Source organism: Hibiscus syriacus, unplaced genomic scaffold (genome assembly GCF_006381635.1).
Source record: "Hibiscus syriacus cultivar Baekdansim isolate YM2019G1 unplaced genomic scaffold, ASM638163v2 tig00110711_pilon, whole genome shotgun sequence".
In the NCBI taxonomy this organism is placed as follows: domain Eukaryota; kingdom Viridiplantae; phylum Streptophyta; class Magnoliopsida; order Malvales; family Malvaceae; genus Hibiscus; species Hibiscus syriacus.
Window position 1 is genome coordinate 34,126 of NW_024062833.1, and position 26,227 is coordinate 60,352.

Here is a 26,227-nt window from a genome sequence, read left to right on the forward strand (position 1 = left end):
GTAAATATTTAATTTTACCTTTAAACTTCTATTAAAACATCAAAAATGTCCTTAAACAATGATTTTATATCTAATTTACTCCCAAAGCTTTATAGTTTCCAACTTTTTTCAAGCACCCCACCACCTCCATCCACCCTGCAACCACCGGGTACAAAAGAGGGAAAAGTTAGCTACAAGTGCAGGGTTTGCAACAAGGCCTTTAACTCTTACCTGGTTCTTTCTCTCATTTTAATCACTTCCCATTTTTTTAATTTACTTGCAATTCCATTCGTTCTAATGCCTTGTGTTGAAATTTTGTGTGTGTTTTTTCAACAGGATACTCGAAGTAGATGATAATAATCATTTCGTTGGGGTAATCTCAATGGGAATGTTGGCTCCTAGAAAGTTAGTGGAGCATTTCAAAGATGCAACTGATGAAGCTAAATAGAAGAGCTACTAATGTAGGAAATTCAGGACACAGGTTCTGCTTCCACAGTATTTAGAAGCCAACGGACTAGTGGTTTAAGCAAGTTAAAGTTTGACTCGAATTCAAAGTGACGCAAATTTATTAATATATAAATTCGAGAAAGTAAGAAACCTAATTTGATTAAATGTAGAGAACTTTATTAAAGTAGATTTCTAATTTATTTTGTTTTCCTTTGTAATTAAATATCTATCCCTATAAATATATACTAAGGATAAGAGTTAGATATCAAGTTTTTATTTGTCCAAAATCCTCTTGTTTTTTCATCACTCATATTTATTTAATTTTAAGGCGGTAGATTATCACGACACGATTTTGTTAAGATTTATTTATTTATTTATATTTTCAGCCAGTGCTAATGCCCCGATTTTACAGTTTATATTACCAAAAACATTAATAAAAGGTAAAACACAAAACACATGCAAATATGAGAATTTTAAGCTGGTGCAAATGTTAGTTGGAGTATTAGCAGAATTTTAAAATTGCGGACTGAAGCTTTACCTATTCTTTTAGCCGAACCCTTGCAGGTTAGGGAAATATGGGACTTGATTCGATTCAAAAGGCATAAAGTCCCTTGATTCGATTGCTTGGATGACTATACTCAACAGGTTGCCTACTAGAGATTGACTCCGTAGAATGGGAATTTGCACACAAGATCTTTGTGTCAACTACAACATTACTCAAGAAACAAGGGACCATCTCTTCTTGAAATGTTCACTGCAGTAGGACTCTGGAATTCTATTTTGAATCTTAATGGGACGAAGTCATCATTCTTGACATGGGATGAAATGGTTTCAAGGGCAAGTTCTTCATAGAAAGGGAGGTCTCTTCTTACCACCATTTTGAAAATTTCTTGGACTGTTTTTATTTACTTTCTGTGGCAGGAAAGAAATCACAGATTGTTCCAAGGACGTTATAGAACGGTTGAATGCTTGCTCAAAGAAGTTAAAGACGTTGTTGGAATCCGACTTAGGAGTACTAATATTAATAGACTAGATAATACTAATTTAAAGCTTTTTAATGTTTGGGGTATAGTCTAACCAATCTTTTTGTATAGGATGTTCTTTGATTTTTGTGTTGATTGATTGGTTGACTGGTTGTATCTGAACTTGACTTTGGGTAATAAAAACTGAATTATCCAAAAAAAACACATGCAAATACCAACAATTGAGTTTTGAGTTGCCGACGCTAGTTAATACAAGTGTTTATTGAAGACTTTGAGAGTGATTAAGGTGTTGGTCAAAAATAAATGCTAGCTGTCGGCGGCTAAAAGCATTCAAATGGGCTTGCTTAGAATTCAAAGTTAGTCAGTGTTTTTTTGTTGATTTCTTAGCTTAGGAGAATCACACATTTAGTCATTATACTTTAGGGTATTTATAAGATTAGTCCTTAAGCTTCAACTATAAATACCCTAACTCATTAGCTTCAAAATAATCCCCAAATCATTCTAGATCTCTCTCAAGTGTTTTTTATAAACATCTGTAAATTTTCTCTTTAGTAAAAGATCTACAGCAGTCCGGAGACGTAGGCATAATTGGTTGAACTCCGTTATCAATTTCGGGTATTATTTTTCCTCTTTTATTTCACATTCTCACTAATCTGGTTATAGGAAAATTACTCGTTACTCGTTTATTTCCCAACAACTGGTATCAGGGCTCTTAGTTGTGAATTTTGTCAATTTTTCTGCGAGGTTACTATTCATGTGAATAATGAATTTTGTAAATAGTGAAATTTGGTCGGCGATATGAGTTTGTCGAAGGAGGTGTTCTAATACACGGTGGTTCGCAGAAATTGTCAGAAATGATCCAAACGAAGCCAGATTCGAGTGGGAGCGATGGTTGCAGATAAAGGGAATGTGAAAATTGAGAAGTTGGATGGTGCGCTCAAGACCTTCTTGGAAGGACTTAGACCAGGGGCAATGCTCGGGAGAGAGCAAGGTGATGCCCAGAGACTTTCGGAGGCTATAGCTGTAGTCGGAAAGCTGATCGGCTTGCAGGTGTCAAGCCAAGTAGCAATGTGTCGTCCATGCCCATGCCCAGAGATAGTGGCAATAATGGGGGAGACCGGGAAAAGGTGCAACGAGGAGATGGTAGAGGAAACTCTTCGAATGACCAATGTGAGCTATCAGGAAAGAATGGCAAGACTAAGTCCGTTGTGAAGAAGAATGAGAGCAAAGAAAAATTAAAGTGTTATTTCTTTGATGGTCCTCATTTGATTAGAGGATGTCACGAGAAGCGTCGCTTTACAACCATCATTAAGATGATGAGAGAAGGAGAAGTAGTAGGAATTAGTGTGGTTGCAAGTGTTAAAGCTGCCAAGCCAGGAAAAAAGACTTGGTTCAATTGAGGGGATCAATGCGGCCAAGCAAATATCGAGACGAGGCAAGGCTGTTGATGTTGAGGTTGCCGAACCCAGAAGAAACCCAATGCGATTGCGAGTGTTCAAGCAATCAAGGAAGGGGCAAGACTTGATGAGGCTACATGTTCCAAAGTAGCCAAATCAAGGGGCAAGGATGGTGCGACTACAAGTTCACAAGTAGTAAATCAATGACCAAGGTATGGCGAGACTGTAGGTGTCAAAGCAGTTGAGCACAGGAAAGGACCCAGTGCAATAGCAAGAGATAAAGCCATCAAGCCGAGGGTGCAAAGTAAGCAAGTCTGCTCACAGTATGCCAAGATGGAGGCGTGGTCCAAGTTAAGGCGTCTCAGGCATAAAGGGACACTTAAGGAGTATGTGAGTCAATTCAGAAAACTCATGCTCAAAGTCCCAAGTTTGACTGAAGAAGATGGATTCTTCACCTTCATGTTCGGATTGAAGCCATGGGCGAACATAGTGTTGGAGCGAAGGAAATTCAAGGAGCTGTCTAAAGCCTTGACAATCGCTGAGTCCATCAAAGAATTTGGAGTCAATAAGAACAAGACTTCCAAAGCAAAGCCGAAAGCTGAGGGTAGTGGTAAGAGATTCCGTGATGAAGGCAAGTCAGAGGATGAGGAATGTTGTTCCTTGAGTGGTAGAGAAAGTCTACTCAATGATGAACCAGATAGTGGATCCGGAGAAGATGTGTTCAGTCCTGACACAAGTTCAAGTGTCAAAGATGCTAAGCCGAGGGTAAGAGTCAAAGAAAACGAGGGGATACAAACTTAAGATGCCAGAAGTGTTACAAAATTACCCGATGGGAGCCGAGTCATCCAAGGAGATGGATGAGCCCAGGATTGAGTTATCCAGAGAAGATGATGAACCCAAGATCGAGGGGGCGTTGAGCGTTGGCTCAATACGGTTAATTTTTTCCAAGGCAAGTAGAAGCCAAGTGCAGGAGGAGTTAGCCATGTCCAAGGAGTTTGCCGAGCATGTTCGTGTAGAGAACATGGCTTCAGAGACCATTTTAAGAGAAGGGTCAAAGCAGGGGCTTGCCGAGGATGTTCAAGTGAGGAACAATCCTTCAAATACTAGTAGATAAGGGTTGAAGGGAGCCAAGACGTTGAGGGACAAGGAAACCATGGAGAAATTGCCCAATAACAAGTGGGTTTACATGGCGGTGACTACAGACAAACTGAAGTTGTGTTCAACTTCAGTTGGGATGCTAGAATAACAAGATCAGAAATGTTGCTGCATCGATCGAGGTGTGAAGATAGATTAAAATCAGTTTCAAGTGGGAGATTGTTGGTCAAAAATAAATGCTAGCAGCTGGTGGCTAAAAGCATTCAAATGGGACTGCTTAGAATTCAAAGTTAGGCAGTATTTTTTGTTGATTTTTTAGCTTGGGAGAATCACACATTTAGTCATTGTACTTTAGGGTATTTATATGATTAGTCCTTAAGCTTCAACTATAAATACCCTAACTCATTTAGCTTCAAAATAATCCCCAAATAATTCTAGATCTCTCTCAAGTGTTTTTTGTAAACATCTGTAAATTTTCTCTTTAGTAAAAGATATGCAGCAGTCCAGAAACGTAGGCATAATTGGCTGAGCTCTGTATCAATTTCGGGTATTATTTTCAGCTTTTATTTCACATTCTCACTAATATGGTTATAGGGAAATTACTCGTTACTCGTTTATTTCCCAACATAAGGAACCACTATGTGTCCCAAGGGTAACAAACATCCAAAATTTCCGTACAAGGACCGTTTTGTCTTACATTCCACACTCATATATCTTATTCATAACAACCATTATCCCTATATCCCCTGTAAATGTCGAACCAATGCGACTTTCTATTCCATGTCACGCGATAAAAAAACATGGTCCGACCGAACAAGTATGGTTTGAATTGGAAATCATATATTCCTTGTAAGAAAGAATATGGACGTTGAGGTCATCGTCTTTGGATTTGCAATGGATGGTCAGATCCTTCTTGTCTTCTAAATCGTTATAGACTATTACTTCCACATTAGTATCCCAGAAAACGCTTCTGCAGCCAGCCAAAACCAGCGTTACAGATAGCAACCACACCCACCTGATTGCCCATGGATTTATGTTTTCTCCTCATAAGCTCACAAAATTATCATACAATCTTATAAATGATTTTCTGGACTCAAACGGGTTGCTCTCATTCTTTTAACGCCTTTCAATTTATGGTAAATTGGAACCATTAAGATCTTTTTTAATTACGCAATTAATTTTTTTATATTTAGGTTACATTTGATTCATTGTAATTAAATAAAAAGATAATCAATTAGGTGAAAATAATTAATTGTAATATAAGATTAAATTGTTCGATAATTTTATTAATGATAACAAATGTGTCATGGTAGATATAAACAATTCACCCCCTTTTAGTTTGGATAGAGAGCCTCATTCATTGGTAAGACGATCGTTGGTCGGTAACAAAATATCCTTTCCCTATACGGAGATAGAAAAAGAGATGAATGTGAGTGAGGTGGTTTCATAGAGAAATTATAGACGGTAAATATCGTTTGGTTTTAAAGATCTGAAGAATATTAGAGAGAGCATCTCCTCTTTTTATCCATGTGTGGTGGCTTATATACAAACCTTTAGTGTTGGTGTCATGCTTGAGATCATGATGATAACTTGTAGGCTAGTAGGGTGAATGTACCCGATTAACTGTAAAACAACAACTGATGATGTAATGACCAAAGCATCAAGGATTCAACAACACAACTACTTAATTTCCAAGTTGGGTCTAAAAGACTTTTTTAATTGCTAATTCGAGGGGATGTTAACAATAGTTAGTTGTTAATTAGTTAAGGGGTAGTTAATCTGTTGGTAGATATTTGAATTGAAGTTATTAAAGATTTGAAGATAAATTTTCTAATGGAATTTATGTCAAGGGAGGGATTGTTAGATATTGACTCAAATTCTAATTAGAAATTAAGTTATATTTTATTGTAATTGTAACTTGTAGGCTAGTAGAGTGATGGACCCGATTAACTGTAAAACAACAACTATTGTTGTGATGACCAAGGCACTTAGAGGTATCCAAAAACCATACATATTGACTCAAATAGTTAGTTTTTAATTAGATAAGGGTATTTAATATGTTGGTAGATACTTGACTTAAATAAGAATTGAAGTTGTAAGGTATGGCTCATAAATATATCGGTACGATACGGGGTTAATTATGTAATTATGTACCAGGTTTTTTATTATAAATAGAGATGTAACCTAAACCTATGAGACATTGAATAAAACTTCTAGCGCCGTCTAGGCATCGAGAACGTAAGCACATTAACGAACCTCGTTAAAATTCTTGTGTTCTTTCGTTTCTTTACTCGATTCTTTAACAATTGGTATCATGTGTCAGGAGAAAAATTCGAAGTTGCGAAATTCAATGGTCAGGGTAACTTCGGATTATGGAAAACGAGGGTGAAGGATTTGTTGGCGCAGCAAGGAATCCTGAAGGCTTTGCAACCTACAAAGCCGACGTTGATGGAGGAGGAAGATTAGGAAGAATTGCAACAGCGAGTGGTTGAAATCATATAATTATGCTTGGCGGACGAGGTCATGTATCACGTCATGCATTTGTCGTTTCCAAACGAAATTTAAGAAATTGGAAAGTCAATTTTTTTCCAAATCCTTAACGACAAAACTGTATCTAAAGCAGCAACTGTATGGGTTGAAGATGCAGGATGATCATGATTTGGTGCAACACGTGAATGTCTTTAATCAAATCGTTTCTGATTTGGCTCGACTTGATGTGAAAATTGAGGATGAAGACAGAGCGATGATTCTGTTGCGTTCGTTACCTCTCTCTTACGAACAAATGGTGACTACTCTTACATATGGGGAAGAGACTATCAACGTTGAGGAGATTACTGCAGCCTTGTTGGCTCACAACCAGCGGAAGCAGAATGCAGGGGAAAGCTCTCAAGCCGATAGCTTATATGTCAAGGGTAATCAAGACCGTGGACGGAAGCCAGAGAAGGCAGAGTCTGGCAAGCGGAATTCCAGATCCAAATCTAGGAATAAGAAGATAATTAATTGTTACAAGTGCAAGGAGGCGGGACATATGAAGCGAGACTGTCCGAAGTTGAAAAAACAGACTGATGAGAAGCGTGATGATTCGTCCAAGTCTGTGAATGTGGTCGAGGATGACAACTCTGATTGCAGTGAGGGTGATATGCTCTCTATTTCAATGACTCAATTGACGGATATTTGGATTCTTGATTCTGGATGTTCTTATCACACCACGCCAAATAAGGAATGGTTTTCGAGATACATATCGGTTAATTCTGGTTCTATTTATTTGGGCGATGATCGATGTTGCAATATTGTTGGTATTGGTGATGTCAGAATTAAGATGTATGATGGCTCAGTTTGGACGTTGAGTGGTGTTCGACATATCCATATTTGAAGAAGAATTTGATTTCTTTGGGCACTTTGCACAAGAATGATTTTATCCCTAAGGCTGTGAGGATAGGGAAACTATTCGGATTGTTAAAGGAGCTTTGACTCTTATGAAAGGAAAGATGACTGCAAGGAATATTTACAGATTATTAGGGAGTACTGTTGTAGGTCGAGTTCATTCTGTTGAGTCCTGTGATGATACTACAAAACTGTGGCATATGCGTCTTGCTCATCTTAGTGAACGTGATATGGCAGAATTATACAAAAGAAATTTATTGCATGGTGTCAAAAGCTGTAAGCTCCATTTTTGCAAGTATTATGTTCTTGGTAAACAGACTAAAGTTCGTTTCAAGACTGCGAAGCATACAACTCAAGGGATTCTTGTAAGAAATAATATGGACGCCGAGGTATTCATCCTTGGATTTTCTATGGACGGTCAGATCCTTCCTGTCTTCCAAATCGTTATAGATTATTACATGATCATAAGGATTATAGAACACATTTCTGCCCGTAGCCAAAAACCAGCGTTACAGAGAACAACCACACCCACCAGATCGCCCATGGATTCATATTTTGTCCTCCTGTTAATGCTCACTAAAACACCAGTCAAACTTATAAATGGTTTCTCTGAACTGAAACGGGTTGCTCTCAATTCTTTTAACGCCTTGCAGTTTGTGGTAAATTGGAACCATTAAGATTTTTATTTAATTACGCAATTGATTTTTTATAATGTATTTTGAATTCGAATTTAGGTTACATTTGATTCATTGTAATTAAATAGAAAGATAATCAATTCAGTGAAAGTAGAGTAAATAATTAACTGTAATATAGCATGAAATTGTTAGATAATTTTTTGTTATGAGAACAAATGTGTCACGACGGCTATAGGCAATTCACCTCTTATGATTTCAGCAAAGAGTTACATTCGATGATTAAATGGGCATTGACTAGTATCAAAAGTTATGTCTCTATACGAAAACAAAAAAGAGATGAATGAGAGTGAGGTGATTCCATAATGAAATTACATACAATAAAGGTCGTCTGATTTTGAAGATATGAAGAATATGAGAGAAAGCCTCCTCCTTTTAGCCATGTGTGGTGACTTATATAAGAACCTAAATTATATACAGGGATTGAAAAGAGATGAATAAGACTTAAGGTCATGATGGTTACTCATAAGTTGGTAGGATGAATGGACCCAATTGACTATAAAACAACATTTGGATGATGTAATGACCAAAGCATTGAGGGTTCAACCTATCTTTACATGGACTCCAAAATTACACAATAAACATATAATCCATCAATTTAAAGTAATCAAATTCAATTACGAACAAAGATATCAAAGTAGGATTTAGGGTTCACTACCTTATTTGAATCCCTAAATTTGTAGGTTTTTTTGAATCCTTAAATTATCATATCCAAATTTAACTTTAAGGCTTTAACTTTTTAAACCCATACTTATAATATGCACACACACTTTATGATTTTACTGATTTCTAAGTGTTCTTCAATGGCATTTGGTCCCTCACCAATATTACCATTTATTATTATAAAGCGCAGGGCATTAAGAGTGTTCTCCATGTGTACGAGCAATCTTTAGGTCAAAAGGTTAATTTTGATAAATCTGTGATTTTCTTCAATCCTACTAGCGTACCAACAACATCGTCACCGCTTGGTTTTCTATCTGGGAATTCGGGAATACCTAAGCTTGGTCATTAGTTGGGGCTTCCACTTCATATTCGTAAAAATAAAATGGAAAATTTTGGTTATTTGCTAGATAAGGTGGTGGCGCGAGTGGTGGGTTAGACTAAAAAGCTTCTTTCGTATGGTGGAAGATAGGTCTTTATCAAGTTGGTCTCACAAGATTTGTCACAATATGTTATGTCATGCTACATCTTACCCGTTTCCCTGCTTAATGAAATGGTAGGAGTGACACAACATTTTTGGTGGTCAGGGAAAGTTGATGATCAACATGGCGTCGTTCAGAAAAAACGTTCTTGCACCATCCTACAAGACTAACTTTAAGAACTAACAACTTTTCCTCATCAATGTAGCCTTCAACATGAGTCCCTGGATGAGGGTTACTGTCCACCCTACTCTTAACTTCAGTCGGCTGCTAACACTAAATTTGTTCTTCCAAAAAGTATTTCGCGTTTGAAACTTCGCCATATCGACCCGAATTTTATTGCCGTGGATACTAAAGCCGTCAAGGCAGTCCATAGCTCCTTTTGCATCCTCCAATCGAGCAAACCGAACAAAGCCAAACCCCCTCTACTTCTCTTACTTGGGATGAAAGAATCAACAACTAGTTCATAGTTGTCAAAAATAAGCCATAGCCCTTGATAGTGGAGGTTTTCTGGTAGATTGAAAACAGATAGAGAAGCAATTTCCCCTCGAAAATTCTCTAACCTGAGTCGCCTGATTTGAGTATGAGGCGAAACCTGGTCACATCTTCTTATCTTATCCAAACTTAAGAATTAAACATTTAAGTTTAAATAGTTTTAACTATCAGTAAAGATGTTATGCTACTGATGACGAATCAATTAAAAAAAGATGAAACGAATTCTCATGAAGCGCGGATGCACAGATGGATCGAAGGGGTAGATGGGAGCAGTCATTCCCTTTGAAAATTCAAATTATTATATATTTTAGATATTTTCTTTCTATTTTTTATTGATAATTAAGTTTTACTCCTTTAGAATTTTAAAGTTTAGTCAATTCCTAAAATTTTAAAAGTTTGTCCTCTTAAAATATACGCAGGGGTTTATCTATGAGGCATTGACCATCCCGTGTCTAAAAAACCCAAAAAAAAGAAATATAATATAATTTAAATGAAAATATTTATATTGGTCTAGATTTTTTTTACATTCACGTTAAATATATATAGTTGCTATTATATTTTAATATTAAAAAAATATACAAATTATGTTTGACAAAATTTTTAATTATATTTATATTGGTCCACCTGATAATTTTTTTATATTCACCACAACATATAGGTATGTACTTGGTTTGGTTCGATTTTTCAATAAAAGATAAATCGAACCATACTTTACAGTTCTTTTAAAAATTGGTGACGAATCAATTAAAAAAAGAAAGATAAAACGATTCTCATAAAGGAAGGATGCAAGGATAGATCAAATGAGGTGGTTGTGAGCATTCATCCCCTGAAAATTCAAAATTATCTTATATTTTAAATATTTTTGTATTTTCTATTAGTAATTTGTTTTGTCTCCTCTTAAAATTTTAAAAATTTATCTTTATAGGATAAAATCTTGCGTCTGTCCTCGAGAGTGAAAGGATGTATTAATCAAAGGAGTTAATACAAAAACAGAATAAGGTGCAAAGCAAGGATCCTGCAGGCAGATTCCTTTATGATTTGGAATTTCCAGCATTGGGGCAGAATCTAAAGAAGGTAGAGACAGACTCCTTAATGTTAGGGAAAGATCTGGATTTTGAGTCTGGAGGCTCAGTAGTGGTTCTGTTTTCGGATGATTACGGCAGTGGCAGTTTTGGCAGATGAATTACATATGATCTTTGTTTTTGGAGTTGGAAGTCCGGTTGTTCTCCGTCGACAAGATGAGCAATATGTGGCAGTTAGGAGGAGATTCGATGCTTGCTCCTCTGCATCCGTTTTAGGTGGAAACTCTTGGCCTTTGTGGTTGATCTTGGTGTATATGGATTGAGTCGTTTGTTTTATTTGGCTTATATTATAGTTGTTTGGTGTTGTGGTGTCTTTCGGGACAAGCTTAGGTTTTAAGTGTGGTGAGTCCTATTTGAGCCTGTTGTTCTAGCTAAGGTGGATTAGGCAGAGTTTTTGCTGATTTTTAGGTTTATTTTCGAATGTTTCTGGTGTTCTGTTTATGTTGGGGGTGGATTTCTGGTTGTATCTGGCAATTTCTTATGTTCAATGAAATCCTAAGGCACTATTTTCCTCCTTCTGATGATTAAAGAGTTTGTTTAAAACTCTTTAATCAAGAAGGGATTTTTAACGAGGTCTTAAGTCCTATCAAAAAAAAAAGGAGTTAATACAATATTATGTAGCAACCCCTATGTGTTCCAAGGGTAACAATAATTAAAAATGCCGTACACGGACCCTTTTTTCTTACATTCCACACGCAATCATCGCTTTCATGGCAACCCCAACCAATACCCCCATCCCTATCTCCCCTGTAAATGTCGAACCAATGCGATTTTCCACTCCATGTCATGCGACAGAAAAACAAGGTCCTCCAAAGGAAGCGTGGTTTGAATTGGAAATCATAGGATTCCCTGTAAGAAAGAACATGGACGCCGAGGTCGTCATCCTTGGATTTGCAATGGATGGTCAGATCCTTCTTGTCTTCCAAATCGTTATAGATTACTACTTTCAGTTTAGTATTCCAAAAAGCCTCTATGCCCACAACAAAAACCAGCATTACAGACAGCAACCACACCCTCCTGATCGCCCATGGATTCATCTTTGCTCCTCCTTATGCTCACCAAATACCATTCAACCTTATAAATGATTTTTCAAGTGAAACGGGCTGCTCTCAGTTCTTTTAACGCCTTGCAATTTATGGTAAATTAGAACCAATAAGATTTTTTTTAATTACACAATCAATTTTCAAATTTAGGTTACATTTGATTCGTTGTAATTAAATAAAGGGTGACTTCACAAACGGTCACTAACATTTGTGTAAGTTTTTTTTTATTGAAGTTTCAAAAGTAACATATTGCTCACTAACATTATTGATTTATAATAAAATTGTCACTCCACTGTTATCCTTGTTAAATTGTTAACAAAAAGGTTAATATTTAATTTTACCTTTAAACTTCTATTAAAACATCAAAAATGTCCTTAAACAATGATTTTATATCTAATTTACTCACGAAGCTTTATAGTTTCCAACTTTTTTCAAACACCCCACCACCTCCATCCACCCTGCAACCACCGGGTACAAAAGAGGGAAAAGTTAGCTACAAGTGCAGGGTTTGCAACAAGGCCTTTAACTCTTACCTGGTTCTTTCCTCTCATTTTAATCACTTCCCATTTCTTTTTTTGTTCTTTTTTTAATTTACTTGCAATTCCATTCGTTCTAATGCCTTGTGTTGAAATTTTTTGTGTGTTTTTCCAACAGGATACTCGAAGTAGATGATAATAATCCTTTCGTTGGGGTAATCTCAATGGGAATGTTGGCTCCTAGAAAGCTAGTGGAGCATTTCAAAGATGCAACTGATGAAGCAAAATAGAAGAGCTAGAGGAAACTAATGTAGGAAATTCAGGACACAGGTTCTGCTTCTACAGTATTTAGAAGCCGATGGACTAGTGACCAATCTCTTTCTAAAGACTTACTTTTTTTAGGAACTTTGGTTAGGTTTAAGCATGTTAAAGTTCGACTCGAATTCAAAGTGACATAAATTAATTAATATATAAATTTGGGAAAGTAAGAAACATAGTTTGATTAAAAGTAGAGAACTTTATTAAAGTAGATTTCTAATTTGTTTTGTTTTCCTTTGTAATCAAATATATATCCCTATAAATAGATACGAAGGGTAAGAGTTAGATATCAAGTTTTTATTTCTCCAAAATCCTCTTGGTTTTTCTTCATTCATATTTATTTGCTTTGAAGGCGGTAGATCATCACAACACGATTTTATTACGGTTTATTTATTTGTTTATGTTTTCAGTCTGTGCTAACGCCCCGATTTTACGGTTTATATTATAAAAACATTAATTAAAGGTAAAACACAAAACACATTCAAATACCAACAGTGGAGTTTTCAGTTTCCGACACCAGTTAATACAAGTGTTTATTGAAGACTTTGAGAGTGATTAAGGAACCACTATGTGTCCCAAGGGTAACAAACATCCAAAATTTCAGTACAAGGACCGTTTTGTCTTACATTCCACACGCAAATATCTGATTCATAGCAACCATTATCCCTATCTCCCCTGTAAACGTCAAACCAATGCGACTTTCCATTCCATGTCACGCGACAAAAAAACAAGGTCCGACCGAACAAGTGTGGTTTGAATTGGAAATCATAGTATTCCTTGTAAGAAAGAACACGGACGCCGAGGTCATCGTCCTTGGATTTGCAATGGATGGTCAGATCCTTCTTGTCTTCTAAATCGTTATAGATTATGACTTCCACATTAGTATCCCAGAAAACGCTTCTGCCCGCAGCCAAAACCAGCGTTACAGACAGCAACCACACCCACCTGATCGCCCATGGATTCATGTTTTCTCCTCCATAAGCTCACAAAAATATCATACAACCTTATAAATGATTTTCTGGACTCAAACGGGTTGCTCTCATTCTTTTAACGCCTTTCAATTTATGGTAAATTGGAACCATTAAGATCTTTTTCAATTATGGAATTAATTTTTATATTCAGGTTACATTTGATTCATTGTAATTAAATAAAAAGATAATCAATTAGGTGAAAATAATTAATTGTAATATAACATTAAATTGTTCGATAATTTTTTGTTAATGATAACAAATATGTCTATGGTAGATATAAGCAATTCACCCCTTTTAATTTGGATAGAGAGCCTCATTCATTGTAAGACGATCGTTGGTCGGCAACAAATTATCCTTTCCCTATACAGAGATAGAAAAGAGATGAATGTGAGTGAGGTGGTTTCATAGAGAAATTATAGACGATAAATGTAGTTTCGTTTTAAAGATCTGAAGAATATAAGAGAAACGTCTCCTCTTTTTAGCCATGTGTGGTGGCTTATATACAAACCTTTAGTGTTGGTGTCATGCCTAAGGTCATGATGATAACTTGTAGGCTAGTAGGGTGAATGGACCCGATTAACTGTAAAACAACAACTGATGATGTAATGACCCAAGCATCAAGGATTCAACAACACAACTACTTAATTTTCAAGTTGGGTCTAAAAGACATTTTTAATTGCTAATTCGAGGGGATGTTGACAATAGTTAGTTGTTAATTAGTTAAGGGGTAGTTAATCTGTTGGTAGATATTTGAATTGAAGTTATTGAAGATTCAAAGATCAATTTTTTAATGAAATTTGTGTCAAGGGAGAGATTGTTAGATATTGACTCAAATTCTAATTATAAATTAAGTTATATTTTATTGTAATTGTAACTTGTAGGCTAGTAGAGTGATGGACCCGATTGACTGTAAAACAACAACTATTGAAGTGATGACCAAGGCACTGAGAATTCAACAACACAACTATCAAGTTAGGTATAAAAGACATTTTTAACTGCTAATTTGAGGGAATGTTTAAAATAGTTAGTTGTTAATTAGATAAGGGGTAGTTAATTTGTTGGTAGATACTTGACTTAAATAAGAATTAAAGTTATTTAAGATTCAAAGATCAATTTTCTAGTAGAATTTGTGTCAAGTGAGAGATTATTAGGTAAAATTGAACCACATTAAATCTTGTCTCTTGTAGGTGTAATATTTTATGTTGTTTTCTTTTTGGTTATTTTTTTCTCTTATAAATTCTAAATAATTTCTTATGACGAGGAAACTAGAACAATTATGGAGAATTTGGTTTTCTTTGTTAAAAGAATGGTTCGCTTTGATCAAAGGCAGGTATTATCTCATCGCGATTAAAGACGACGAGTAGTATGAAGCATTAAGAAAACAAGATTGGTCTTACCTGAGAGAGATCTTCTTCGAGCTTGCTTCGTGATCAAAGAACTTTGTAGTGAATGAGCGAGAGGGTTGCATGGATAGAAGCTAAATTTATTCATGTACACTGTTGGAACCATGCAACATTTAGAAGGGTTGCTAAAATTTGGGGATAGCTGATTTCTTTGGGTGACAACTTTACAATCATGTCGGCTATGAAAAACTCAACTTATTGATAATAATTTCCCAATTAAGGCGTGTAGATGAAGTGATCCATATGGTGGTAGGAGATAAAATGTTTCATGTTAGAATTGAGGAGAAAGGGTTATCAGATATATCGTCAGAAACTGGTCATGATCTTTTTAGGTGGAATTCACCGGTTGAAACGACCAAAGAGGCAATGGATTCAATTGAGGAGTCTGAATTTCTGATTGAAAGCCGGTTGGAAAATGCTTAATTTTGATCTTCGGTCAACCACTGAGGATGATGGAATTAATGTTGTTATACTTGAAAAGGAAGAAAATGACGGTGATAATTACATGGGGCAGGCAAGGCTCTCAATACATGAAAAAGAAAGGATGCTTTTTCCTGCTGAGGTGGCTGATACGAGAGAGATAAGGCAGGCAAGGCCCTCAGTGAAGGATTGAAGCACCAACCAGTGTGGAGGATTTTGAAACCGTATAAACAACCACCAAGATACGCATAGTGATTCCATCTTTTGATCACCCATTTATGGAATTGGAAAAGGCTGTTGCTTCTACGTTCTATGAAAAAAGTTATGACTCCATGACTGAAATTTAAAGTAAATTCTTGTATACAGCTGATAAAAAAGGATAAGGCAACTAGACAACAAAGTAAAAAGTTAGGAATTGTGGAAACTTTGAAATTAAACGAGAGCTCTTTGTCAAATTCTAACATTAGTAATCAGAAAAGAATAATTCTTAGAGAAGCTAGGAGAGCTTGGAAGTTTAGAAAGAAAAGGATTGTAAACACTGGGTTGGTGGTAGATGATGTGGAAAAAGAATGCAGATGAGATATAGTAAACCCTGGGTGATGAAAAAAGATGTTATGAAGGTGCACGTCTAGATGGGGTATAAATTCTTGTCTGCAGCTTATAAAAAAAAGGATAAGGCGTCTAGAAAACAAAGTAAAAAGTTAGAGTATTAGAAACTTTGTATGTAAACCCAGCTCTTTATTTGATTCTAATATTAGTAATCAGAAAAGAGTAATTCTTAGATAAGCTAGGAGAGCTAGGGAATTTAACAAGAAACTAGGATTTCAGGTGGAAGACGATGAACGGAAAATAATGGAGGAAATTGTGAGGCTAGAAGGATTGTAAACACATGAGTGGTGGTAGATGATGTCAGAAAAGGATGTAAATGAGATGTAGTAAATCCTAGGGGATGAAAATGACAAGTTTGGAACATAACGAATAATAAGGTGATCATTTTATAACTTTTAATAGTCGATGGACTCAACAAAGCAACTCTCTATAGTCGGGGGACCGTGTTGTAACTTTAATTATCAAAGGACTTAATAAATCAGTATCATATAATGGGGAACCATTTGTATACTTTACCCTATAATTTATAAGGTGAGCGAAATATTTTGAACACAATTTTAAATTAAAAATATTAAATATAATTATTTTAAATATATATTATAAAACCCTAATAACGTTTTCTTTATAACGCCGCTTGCTCTTTGATCTTTTTTTTTTTTGGCAGAAAATGATATTAATTTTGATGTTAGTCACTGACCACATTTATTTCTGCTTTTCTTTTACCTTCTTGTATTACATTTTTCTTTTTCTTTTTCTAATTTCCAATAACTCTGCCTCTATAATACACTTTCCTCTACATATCTAACACATCTTTCTTTGCATTTTAGTATGTTTTGGTCTTCTTTATTGGTTATTTGGTTGAATTTTCTCAGGGTAGAATGTGATACCACATCGGCTAATCAAGATACACTTATTTTATTATCTTATTGATCTTTTCTACTTTGAATCCTTGGATTGGATTTATATACGCAGATTATGTTCGAAGATAGTTTTGTTACCACGCTCGACTTTGATTTGTGATTGTCGGTAGTCTTTCAATAATTTACGTTTAGAGATAGTTTTTTGGATGAGTTTTGAATATTTTCCTTGTATGATCTAAAGTGTCTAGTTTCTTGTGTAAATTTTTATATGAATATGTTCTAATTATGTATTTAATTGCAAGAGCAAGAACCTTGAGGCCACGAACAAGAACAATTCAGGTCTTAGTTTTTCAATTTCTTAGCTTTTCGGACAATTGTTTCTGAACACTTTTAGGATACTCAATAAAGAGTTCCTGGTTCAAAGACACGAATGGAAAAACCATAAATAGTGCAAAATGCAATGACTCGGTCTTCCTTGAAGACAACTTCCATGCCAAGAAGCAAGTGGTCACATCTTCTTATCCAAACTTAAGAATTGAACTATCAAGTTTAAATAGTTTTCTGCACTTTTGATCTATTAAGTTTTAAAAAATTTCATTCTTTTTTATTTTCCAACATAGATTTGTAGATAAACCATTAGTAAAGGTGTTATGCTATTGATGATGAATCAATTAAAAAAAAAAAGATGAAACGATTCTCATGAAGTGAGGATGCAGGGATGGATCGAAGGGCCGAAGGGGTTGTTTGAGGAAGTCGTCTCTTCTTAAAATTTTAAAAGTTCGTGTTTTTAACATAAAATCATGGGTACGAACTTCTAACTATTTATGTGTTCGTGTGGTAATGCATTAATTAAAGGTAAAACACAGTAGACATGCAAAGCAGTAGTTGAGTTTTTAGTTAATACAAGTGTTAATTGTAGATTTTGCCAGTTGTTAAGCAACCCTTGTGTTCCAAGGGTAACAAGCACTAAACGTCCACGTACAGGGACCGTTTTGCCTTACATTCCACAAGCACTTATCTGTTTGAAAGCAACCGTGATCCAAACCCCAATTCTTATCCCTATCTTCCCTGTAAACGTCGAACCAGATGTGATTTTCCATTCCATGTCATGCGGCAGAAAAACAAGGTCCGACCGAAAACGTTTGGTTCAAATTGGAAATCATAGGATTCCTTGTAAGAAATAACATGGACACCGAGGTCGTCGTCCTTGGATTTGCAATGGATTGTCAGATCCTTCTTGTTTTCCAATTCGTTATAGATTATTACTTGCGTGTAAGGATCAAAGAAAATGCTTTTGCCCGCAGCCAAAACCAGAGTTACAGACAGAAACCACACCAACCTGATCTCCCATGGATTCATCTTTGCTCCTCCTTATGCTCACCAAAATACCATACAGCCTCTTATATATGATTTTTCAAGTGAAACGGGATGCTCTCATTCTTTTAACGCCTTGCAATTTATGGTAAATTGGAACCATTAAGATTTCTTTTAATTACGCCATTAATTTTTTATATTGTATGTTAAATTCGAATTTAAGTTACATTTGATTCATTGTCATTAAATAAAAGGGTAATCAATTAGGTGAAATTAGAGTAAATAATTAATTGTAATGTAGCACTAAATTGTTCAATAATTTTTTTTTGTTGAGGGGAACAAATATGCCACGGACTATAGAAGGTTCACCCTTTCTGATTTAGAGAAGAGTTACAATCAGTGTTTAGATGATCGTTGACAGTGGTCAAAATGTTCTATCTTTATACAGTGATAGAAAAGAGATGAATCAAGTTGAAGTGGTTCCATAGTGAAATTATAGACGATGAATGTCATATGGTTTTAAAGATATGAAAAATGTGAGAGAGACTTACCTTTTTAGTCACGCGTAGTGACTTATATAAGCATCTTTAGTGTTATTGTTAGGTTTAAGATCATGATGGTTACTCATAGGTCGATAGGGCGAATAGACCCAACTGAATGATGTAATGACATAAGCACTAAGGATTTAACAACACAACTACCTGATTTCAAAGTTAGGATTAAAAAAAATTAAATTTGAGGGGTGTTGAAAAGAGTTAGTTGTTAGTTATTTAAGGGGAAGTTAATCTATTGGTAGTTAGTTGAAAGTTAGATGTATATAAATGTATGACTTGTTTTTTTTTTTGCTCAGCAATCAAGATTATTTCATATTAGAGGAAACAAATCCCCAACTTCAAACCTCATTAAAAACCCCCCTAATCCTAAATGAGGGAAAAGAGTGCATCAAAGTTGAGGAAAAAAGCCAGAATACAGACATGAAAAAACACAAAGTGAAGGAAAACCAAGCCTAAAGCCAAAGGAACCCCACTCTAACAAGAATAAATGCAGCATCACGACACTAAAAGCCTTCACAGAACCGCCAAAAATAAAGCCGCCCTAGTAACCAGGAAACCAAAACAAAACAACCGAACCGGTTATACAATAAACACAGCGAAAATAATCCATTGCAATTGAATCACCAGCTTGCCTTGAGCATCTCTTTTCTCATCGATCCCATCTTTGCCAAATAATCTGCCAAATTATTCGTAGTCCTCGGCGAAACACAAACTTTTGGAAAGATTCAATGGATGGTAAATTATTGGAGGAAGAATGAGAAGGTCCAAGTCTATAAATCCTCTATGGGCGAAAGGAATGATAATGCTTGGTCGAAAACTTTTGGTTAAAAGCAAGGAATTGAAATTTCTATTTCATATTGACTCAAATTCTAAATAGAAGTTAATTTGGATTTTGTTGCAATTATATTAGTTGAAGATTATTTGATGATTAAGTTTATTTAGTGAAGAATTCTTATAGAATAAAGATTCTTAATGACTGAGTATTAGACTATAAATAAAAAGTATGTCTTAACCTTTAGAATTTTGGGTGAGAATTATTTTGGAGAGATTTAATTCTTGTCTCCTCAACTTTTGAGGTTTACATTGTAGTGATGAGTTTTGTGGGATATTAGGGGGCTGGTTTCGAATACTCAGAGTTTTGGTATAGATATCATAGTTTAGGATACACAAGATAACATATATTTGTACCATTCGTTATCTCTACATTTGTAGTGGATTCTTCTTCTTCTTATTTGTATAGATAAGAAAGATTGAACCACATTAAATATCGTCTTTTGTTCATTTCTTATTCTATATTGATATTGCTTTGTTATTTTTTTGCTTACAAAAATTATATATTGTTTTGTTACAAATTCTAACAAGGCAAAGAAGCACTTTGCCAAAGAAGTTAGGAGGGGCTGGCACTTATCAATAATCCAAGGCAGGTATTATCTCATCGAGATTAAAGACGACGAGTAGTATGAAGCATTAAGAAAACAAGATTGGTCTTACCTGAGAGAGATCTTCTTCGAGCTTGCTCCGTGGTCAAAGATTTTTGTAGTGAATGAGAGGGTTGCATGGCTAGAAGCTAAATGTATTCATGTACACTGTTGGAACCATGCAACATTTAGAAGGGTTTCTAAAATTTGGGTGACAACTTTACAATCATGTCAGCTATGAAAAATTCAACTTACCGATAATAATTTCCCAATTAAAGCGTGTAGATGAAGTGATCCATATGGAGGTAGGAGATAAAATATTTCATGTTGGAATTGAGGAGAAAGGGTTATCAGATATATCGTCAGAAACTGGTCATGGTCTTTTTAGGTGGAATTCACCGGTTGAAACTGTAACCCCCGGACCCGGTCTGTAAGTTAGACCCAAACCTAAGTGGTCACATGTCCCATTCAGAGGGTTTTTTTTTAATATCTTAATATACATTATATTAATAATACAGATATATCCAAAACGATAGCAAATACATGTCACCAGATACAACGAAAAACATGAAGAGATATATTTTCGTACAAAATAAGTAGTTGATCTCCCTTGATGCCAAATCTGCTAACTTACGGTATGTTGTTATCTGAAAAAGGGTAAAAACTATAGAATGAGCTAAAAAGCTCAGTGTGCTCCAAATAATATAAAAAAAATATATACAGATAAAATCTTTCAATGAAATCGGTTTATGCAACATGTTTTTTTTATTTTAAACATGAACACTATTCCCATCCGTTCACATCATAATTGTGTAGGTTCCCCAGAACCATACACCCAACCGCACATGCCATTAGACCCTGAGCACAAAGTCGAGAAGTCTGCAGATAATCTTCCTTCAATATTACCCCCAAATGACAAAATTAAACATGAATGTATTCAAGTGAAAACAATGATTAATCACTTAAAACATAAAAATATTTCATGCTTGGAAACCATATGCAGAAATACAGAAATCAGAATTCAAATCAGTAATATATGATAATTCAGATGTCAGATAAGCAGATCTCAAAAATCGGTATGAAATACCTTAATCCAGAAATTATATCAGAATATACAGTAAATCAGATATCAAATACTCAGTATTCGGATGAATCATTTTAAAACAGTAATGTAATACTGTCATGAAACGCACCTGTAACATCTGGGAAATCAGATAGGAAAGCCTATTACTGGGTCTGTCGATCACGTTCTGCTGCAGCGCTAGATCCTACGAAGTGGAAAAATCCATATTGGAATCCTAATATAAATAATCTAAATATTATTTAAATAATATACGGAAACCTACAGGTAATTCTCGTATTACGCGGTTCGGACTGATCTGACGAACGGATAACACCGGACCTAATTGTTCCTTGCTCAGGTGAAACACGAGTACCTTCATAAAATATTTTTATTGAATAAATCCTTGACCAAATCTCAATTAAATAATCAAAATATTAAAATATTAAGCCTTTTTGGGTTTACAAGCTCGATTCGGAAATTTCGGATCAGAATTTGGTAAAACGGACTTCGGAATCAGATTCAAGACGTCGAAAAACATAAAGTATGACTTTTCGGATATTTAAATTCTTGGTCAAAGTCAAAGTCAAAGGGTTTAACTGACAATTTGGAGACTTTCGGGTTCGAATTTGGTGAAACGGACCCCAAAAACGGATTCGGGACGTCAAAAACTGTCAGGATAGCTATTTTGGAAAAGATTAACGGTCGTTTAATAGCCGGTCAAAGCCGATCAAAGTTCTGGTCAAAGGAGGTCAACAAACTGTCAAACATTTTACAGAAATAACACCCTTTTTAAAATAATTACCAAAATAGCACATTTTTCGAATTAATTCCCAAAATAGCACCAATTTCAAATTAATTCCCAGAATATCACTTTTTGAAAAATTACCAAAATAACACCTATTTCGAATTAATTCCCAGAATAGCACCAAAATCGAATTAATTCCCAGAATAGCACCGGTCAACGGTCGAGTCGGGTCAACGGTCTGGTCGTGACCGGTCAAACCGGTCAAAACCGGCTAAACCGGTTTCCAACTTTCACTCGCCTTGCGGCGGCGTGTGGGCGCGTGAGGTGTCCTCCGGGGCTCTAAAAATCACGGAAAAATTTCTAAAATTATTTTGAGCGATTTCGAGATACTTACAAAGATCGGTTCAAATTTTTGAAAGGCGGAGAGCTCGATTTCACCAAATCGAAAACTTTAACCGGTTCACTTCCCCACGCGCCGCCGTCGACGGAGACCGAGGATGACACCGACGGACTCGGAATGGCACAAGGAACACGATGGTGCGGTAGGTGTCGTAAACGGAGCAACGATCGGTGATGAATTTAGGATTTTCTAGGCGATTGAGCTAAAAAAAATCGATGCTTTGACTTGAAATTCACGGCGTTTGGCAGCGTTTCGCTTCAATTAAATTAAAGAGTTTGTTCCTCACTCGATGATGAACACGATGGTGGTTTTAAAATGACGATCGGAATTCGGACAGCGTCGGTATCTTCGTCGGAAGTTGAGGTTGGGATAGGGAATTTTGGGAGAATATATGAGCAATTGGTTTCTAAAATCAGAAACCAATTGCCGTATATAATGCCCAACATCACCAACTTTTCTTGGGTAAATTTAAGGCTTGGTCCTTGAATTTGCTTTAACTCTAAAACAAACTACAAGTTTTAAAATCTTTCAATTTAGTCCCCAAATTTTCACCAATAACACAATTAAATCTTCAACTTCCAATTAAATATTATTTTGAAATTTTCAGGTTGTTACAATTCTCCCCCTCTACAAGAAATTTCGTCCTCGAAATTTACCTTATGAAAACAGACGAGGAAATTGAACCTCCATTGACTCCAAGGTCTCCCAAGTAGCTTCTGAGGGGCTACGATTACTCCACTACACTTTGACCATTGGAATACGTCTATTCCGAAGAACTTGCTCATCCATCTCTAAAACCTGAACAGGCTCCTCCTCATATGACAAATCAGGTCTCAGCTCTACCTCATCAACCTGAATGATGTGATCTGGACGGTATCGCCTCAACATAGAAACATGAAAAACATCATGAATACGACTGAGCTGGGAAGGCAACTCAAGCTGATAAGCAACAAGTCCAACTTTCTTCAGAATACGATAAGGCCCAATAAATCGCGGACTCAATTTACCCTTACATCCAAATCTCAATACTTTCTTCCATGGAGATACCTTGAGAAAAACCTGATCTCCAACCTCAAACTCAATATCCTTACGTCGCTTATCTGCGTATGACTTCTGCCTATCAAATGCCTCTCTTAAGCGATCAGGGATCAGTCTGACAGTATCTTCTGTCTCTCGAACCAAGCCTGGACCCAAAGTTTTTCTATCATGCAACTCTGTCCAACATATAGGAGTACGACATCTACGTCCACACAGAGCCTCATACGGTGCCATGCGAATACTCGCCTGATAACTATTATTGTAAGCAAACTCAGCTAATGACAAGAAATCTTCCCAACTCCCACGGAAATCAATCACACAACCCCGTAACATATCCTCCAACACCTGAATCACTCGCTCAGACTGTCCATCGGTTTGAGGATGAAAAGCTGTACTGAAATTCAAACGAGTACCCAGAGCCTCGTGCAAAGCTTTCCAGAACCTGGAAGTGAATCTCGGATCTCGATCAGATATGATAGACAACGGAATACCATGAAGTCTAACGATCTCAGAAATGTACAACTTAGCCAGTTTATCCAGAGAATAATTAACCCGAATAGGGATAAAGTGCGCTGACTTGGTGAGTCGATCTAAAATCACCCAGATAGAATCCTTTTTGGAAGGAGTTAGAGGAAGACTAGTAACGAAGTCCATCGTAATACGCTCCCATTTCCACTCAGGAATCTTAATTGACTGTAACAATCCAGACGGATGCTGGTGCTCTGCCTTAACCTGCTGACAAGTCAAACACCTCGCCACAAAATCTGAAATATTTTTCTTCATACCAGTCCAAAAGTAGCGCTCTTTGAGATTATTGTACATTTTGTCCCCGCCAGGATGCATAGCATAAGGACTACTATGAGCTTCCTGAAGAATAATCCATCTCAACTCATCATCTTTAGGGACGCAGTAACGACCGTGAAAACACAAAATACCATCCTGATCCACAGTATACTCCGAACTCGATCCCTGCTTAACTAGTTCAATAATGGAAAGCAATGAGCTATCAAGGAGCTGTTTGGCCTTAATCTCCTCGGCCAAAGTAGGTTTAACCTGCAACTCCGCTAACAGACTGTTATCATCAAATAAGCTCAAGTTGGCAAATAAGGCTCTGAGATCTGATATCGCCTTACGGCTCAAGGCGTCTGCCACTACATTAGCCTTCCCTGGATGATATTCTATCTCAAAATCATAGTCCTTTAAAAGCTCCAACCAGCGACGCTGTCTCAAATTCAATTCTTTCTGAGTAAGCAGATACTTCAGACTCTTATGATCAGTATAGATATAACACTTTTCTCCGTAGAGGTAGTGTCTCCAGATCTTTAAAGCAAAAACCACAGCAGCTAATTCCAGATCGTGAGTAGGATAGTTACGCTCATGCGGCCTTAACTGACGTGACGCATAAGCGACAACCTTCCTATCTTGCATCAAGACACTTCCTAATCCAGAATGAGAAGCATCACTGTAGACAGAAAAATCCTTCCCAGATTCAGGCTGAATCAACACTGGGGCTTGAGTTAGAACAGTATTCAATTTCTCAAAGCTAGCTTGTTGGTCCTCAGACCAGACAAATGGAACATCTTTCCTTAATAGTTTCGTCAGAGGAGCTGCAATAAGGGAGAACCCCTCAACGAAACGACGGTAGTAACCAGCTAAGCCCAAGAAACTACGGATCTCAGAGACGTTTCTGGGTTGCTTCCAGTTCAGAATAGCCTCCACTTTGCTCGGATCCACCTGAATACCATCAGCAGAGACAATATGTCCAAGAAAAGTCATTTCACTGAGCCAAAATTCACACTTGCTCAACTTAGCGTATAGCTTATTCTCCCTTAAAGTCTGAAGAACAATCCTTAAATGCTCCTCATGTTCTGCTTCACTTCTAGAATACACCAGTATGTCATCAATGAATACAACTACAAACTGGTCCAAATAAGGTCGAAACACCCTATGCATCAGATCCATAAAAGAAGCAGGGGCATTAGTTAACCTGAATGACATCACTAAAAACTCATAGTGCCCATATCGAGTACGGAAAGCAGTCTTCGGAATAGCTGAATCTTTCACTTTGAGTTGATAATAACCAGATCGTAAGTCTATCTTTGAAAAGATAAAAGCCCCTCAAAATTGGTCAAATAGATCATCGATTCTGGGCAGAGGATATTTTTTTTTAACCGTGAGCTTGTTCAGTTTCCTATAATCAATATAGAGTCTCAATGTTCTATTTTTCTTCTTGACAAAGAGAACTGGGGCTCCCCACGGTGATACACTAGGTCGAATAAATCCCCTGTCCAACAACTCCTGAAGTTGAACTTTTAGTTCCTTAAGCTCCTTTGGGGCCATACGATAAGGAGCCATTGAAACCGGGGTGGAACCAGAATAGACTTCAATCATAAACTCGACTTCTCTATCTGGAGGTAATCCAGGCAACTCCTCGGGAAAAACATTGGGAAATTCCTTGACAATTCGGATGCCTTCAATATCAGATTACGATCTCCTAGTGTCCAAAATATAAGCAAGAAACGTCTCGAAACCCTTCCTGATCATCTTTTCCGCTACCAAGGCAGACACAACATTCGTCAGAAATCCACGTCGTTCCCCGATCATTACAATCTTTCGATTATTGGGGTCTTCAGAACAGCTCTCTTAGTCTCAAAATCATATTTACTCGATGTTTATCCAACCAATCAACGCCGAGAATCAAATCAAACTCTTCCAAAGGTAACTCCATCAGGTCAGCCAGAAAAATCTCCCCATTGATCTTAATAGGGCACTCTCTATAATACGATCCAACACGATGGATTTGCCTAAGGGACTTTGAACTATCACTGAACGCTCATATTCTCAACAGGAATATTTAGACCCTCAGAAACGGAATGTGATACATAGGAATTTGTAGAGCCAC

The 26,227-nt window shown here is 36.4% G+C and overlaps 2 protein-coding genes across 2 annotated transcripts; both read right to left on the minus strand.

The window, feature by feature from the left end:
- Nucleotides 1–11,258: 11,258 nt before the first annotated feature.
- On the minus strand, nt 11,259–11,730 carry LOC120138869 (S-protein homolog 2-like). The gene is made up of 2 exons (XM_039154264.1): nt 11,380–11,730; nt 11,259–11,276 (listed from the first exon to the last, which is right to left on the minus strand). Exons 1-2 carry the CDS (start codon nt 11,728–11,730, stop codon nt 11,259–11,261), a joined length of 369 nt encoding a protein of 122 aa, XP_039010195.1.
- Nucleotides 11,731–13,096: 1,366 nt separating this feature from the next.
- LOC120138872 (S-protein homolog 2-like) lies at nt 13,097–13,495 on the minus strand. Its single transcript, XM_039154265.1, has one exon. It carries the CDS (start codon nt 13,493–13,495, stop codon nt 13,097–13,099), a length of 399 nt encoding a protein of 132 aa, XP_039010196.1.
- Nucleotides 13,496–26,227: the final 12,732 nt, after the last annotated feature.

Bases quoted from the DNA above. Each gene is read 5' to 3' on its own strand.
- LOC120138872 (XM_039154265.1), bottom strand. From the start codon at position 13,495: ATGAATCCATGGGCGATCAGGTGGGTGTGGTTGCTGTCTGTAACGCTG.
- LOC120138869 (XM_039154264.1), bottom strand. From the start codon at position 11,730: ATGAATCCATGGGCGATCAGGAGGGTGTGGTTGCTGTCTGTAATGCTG.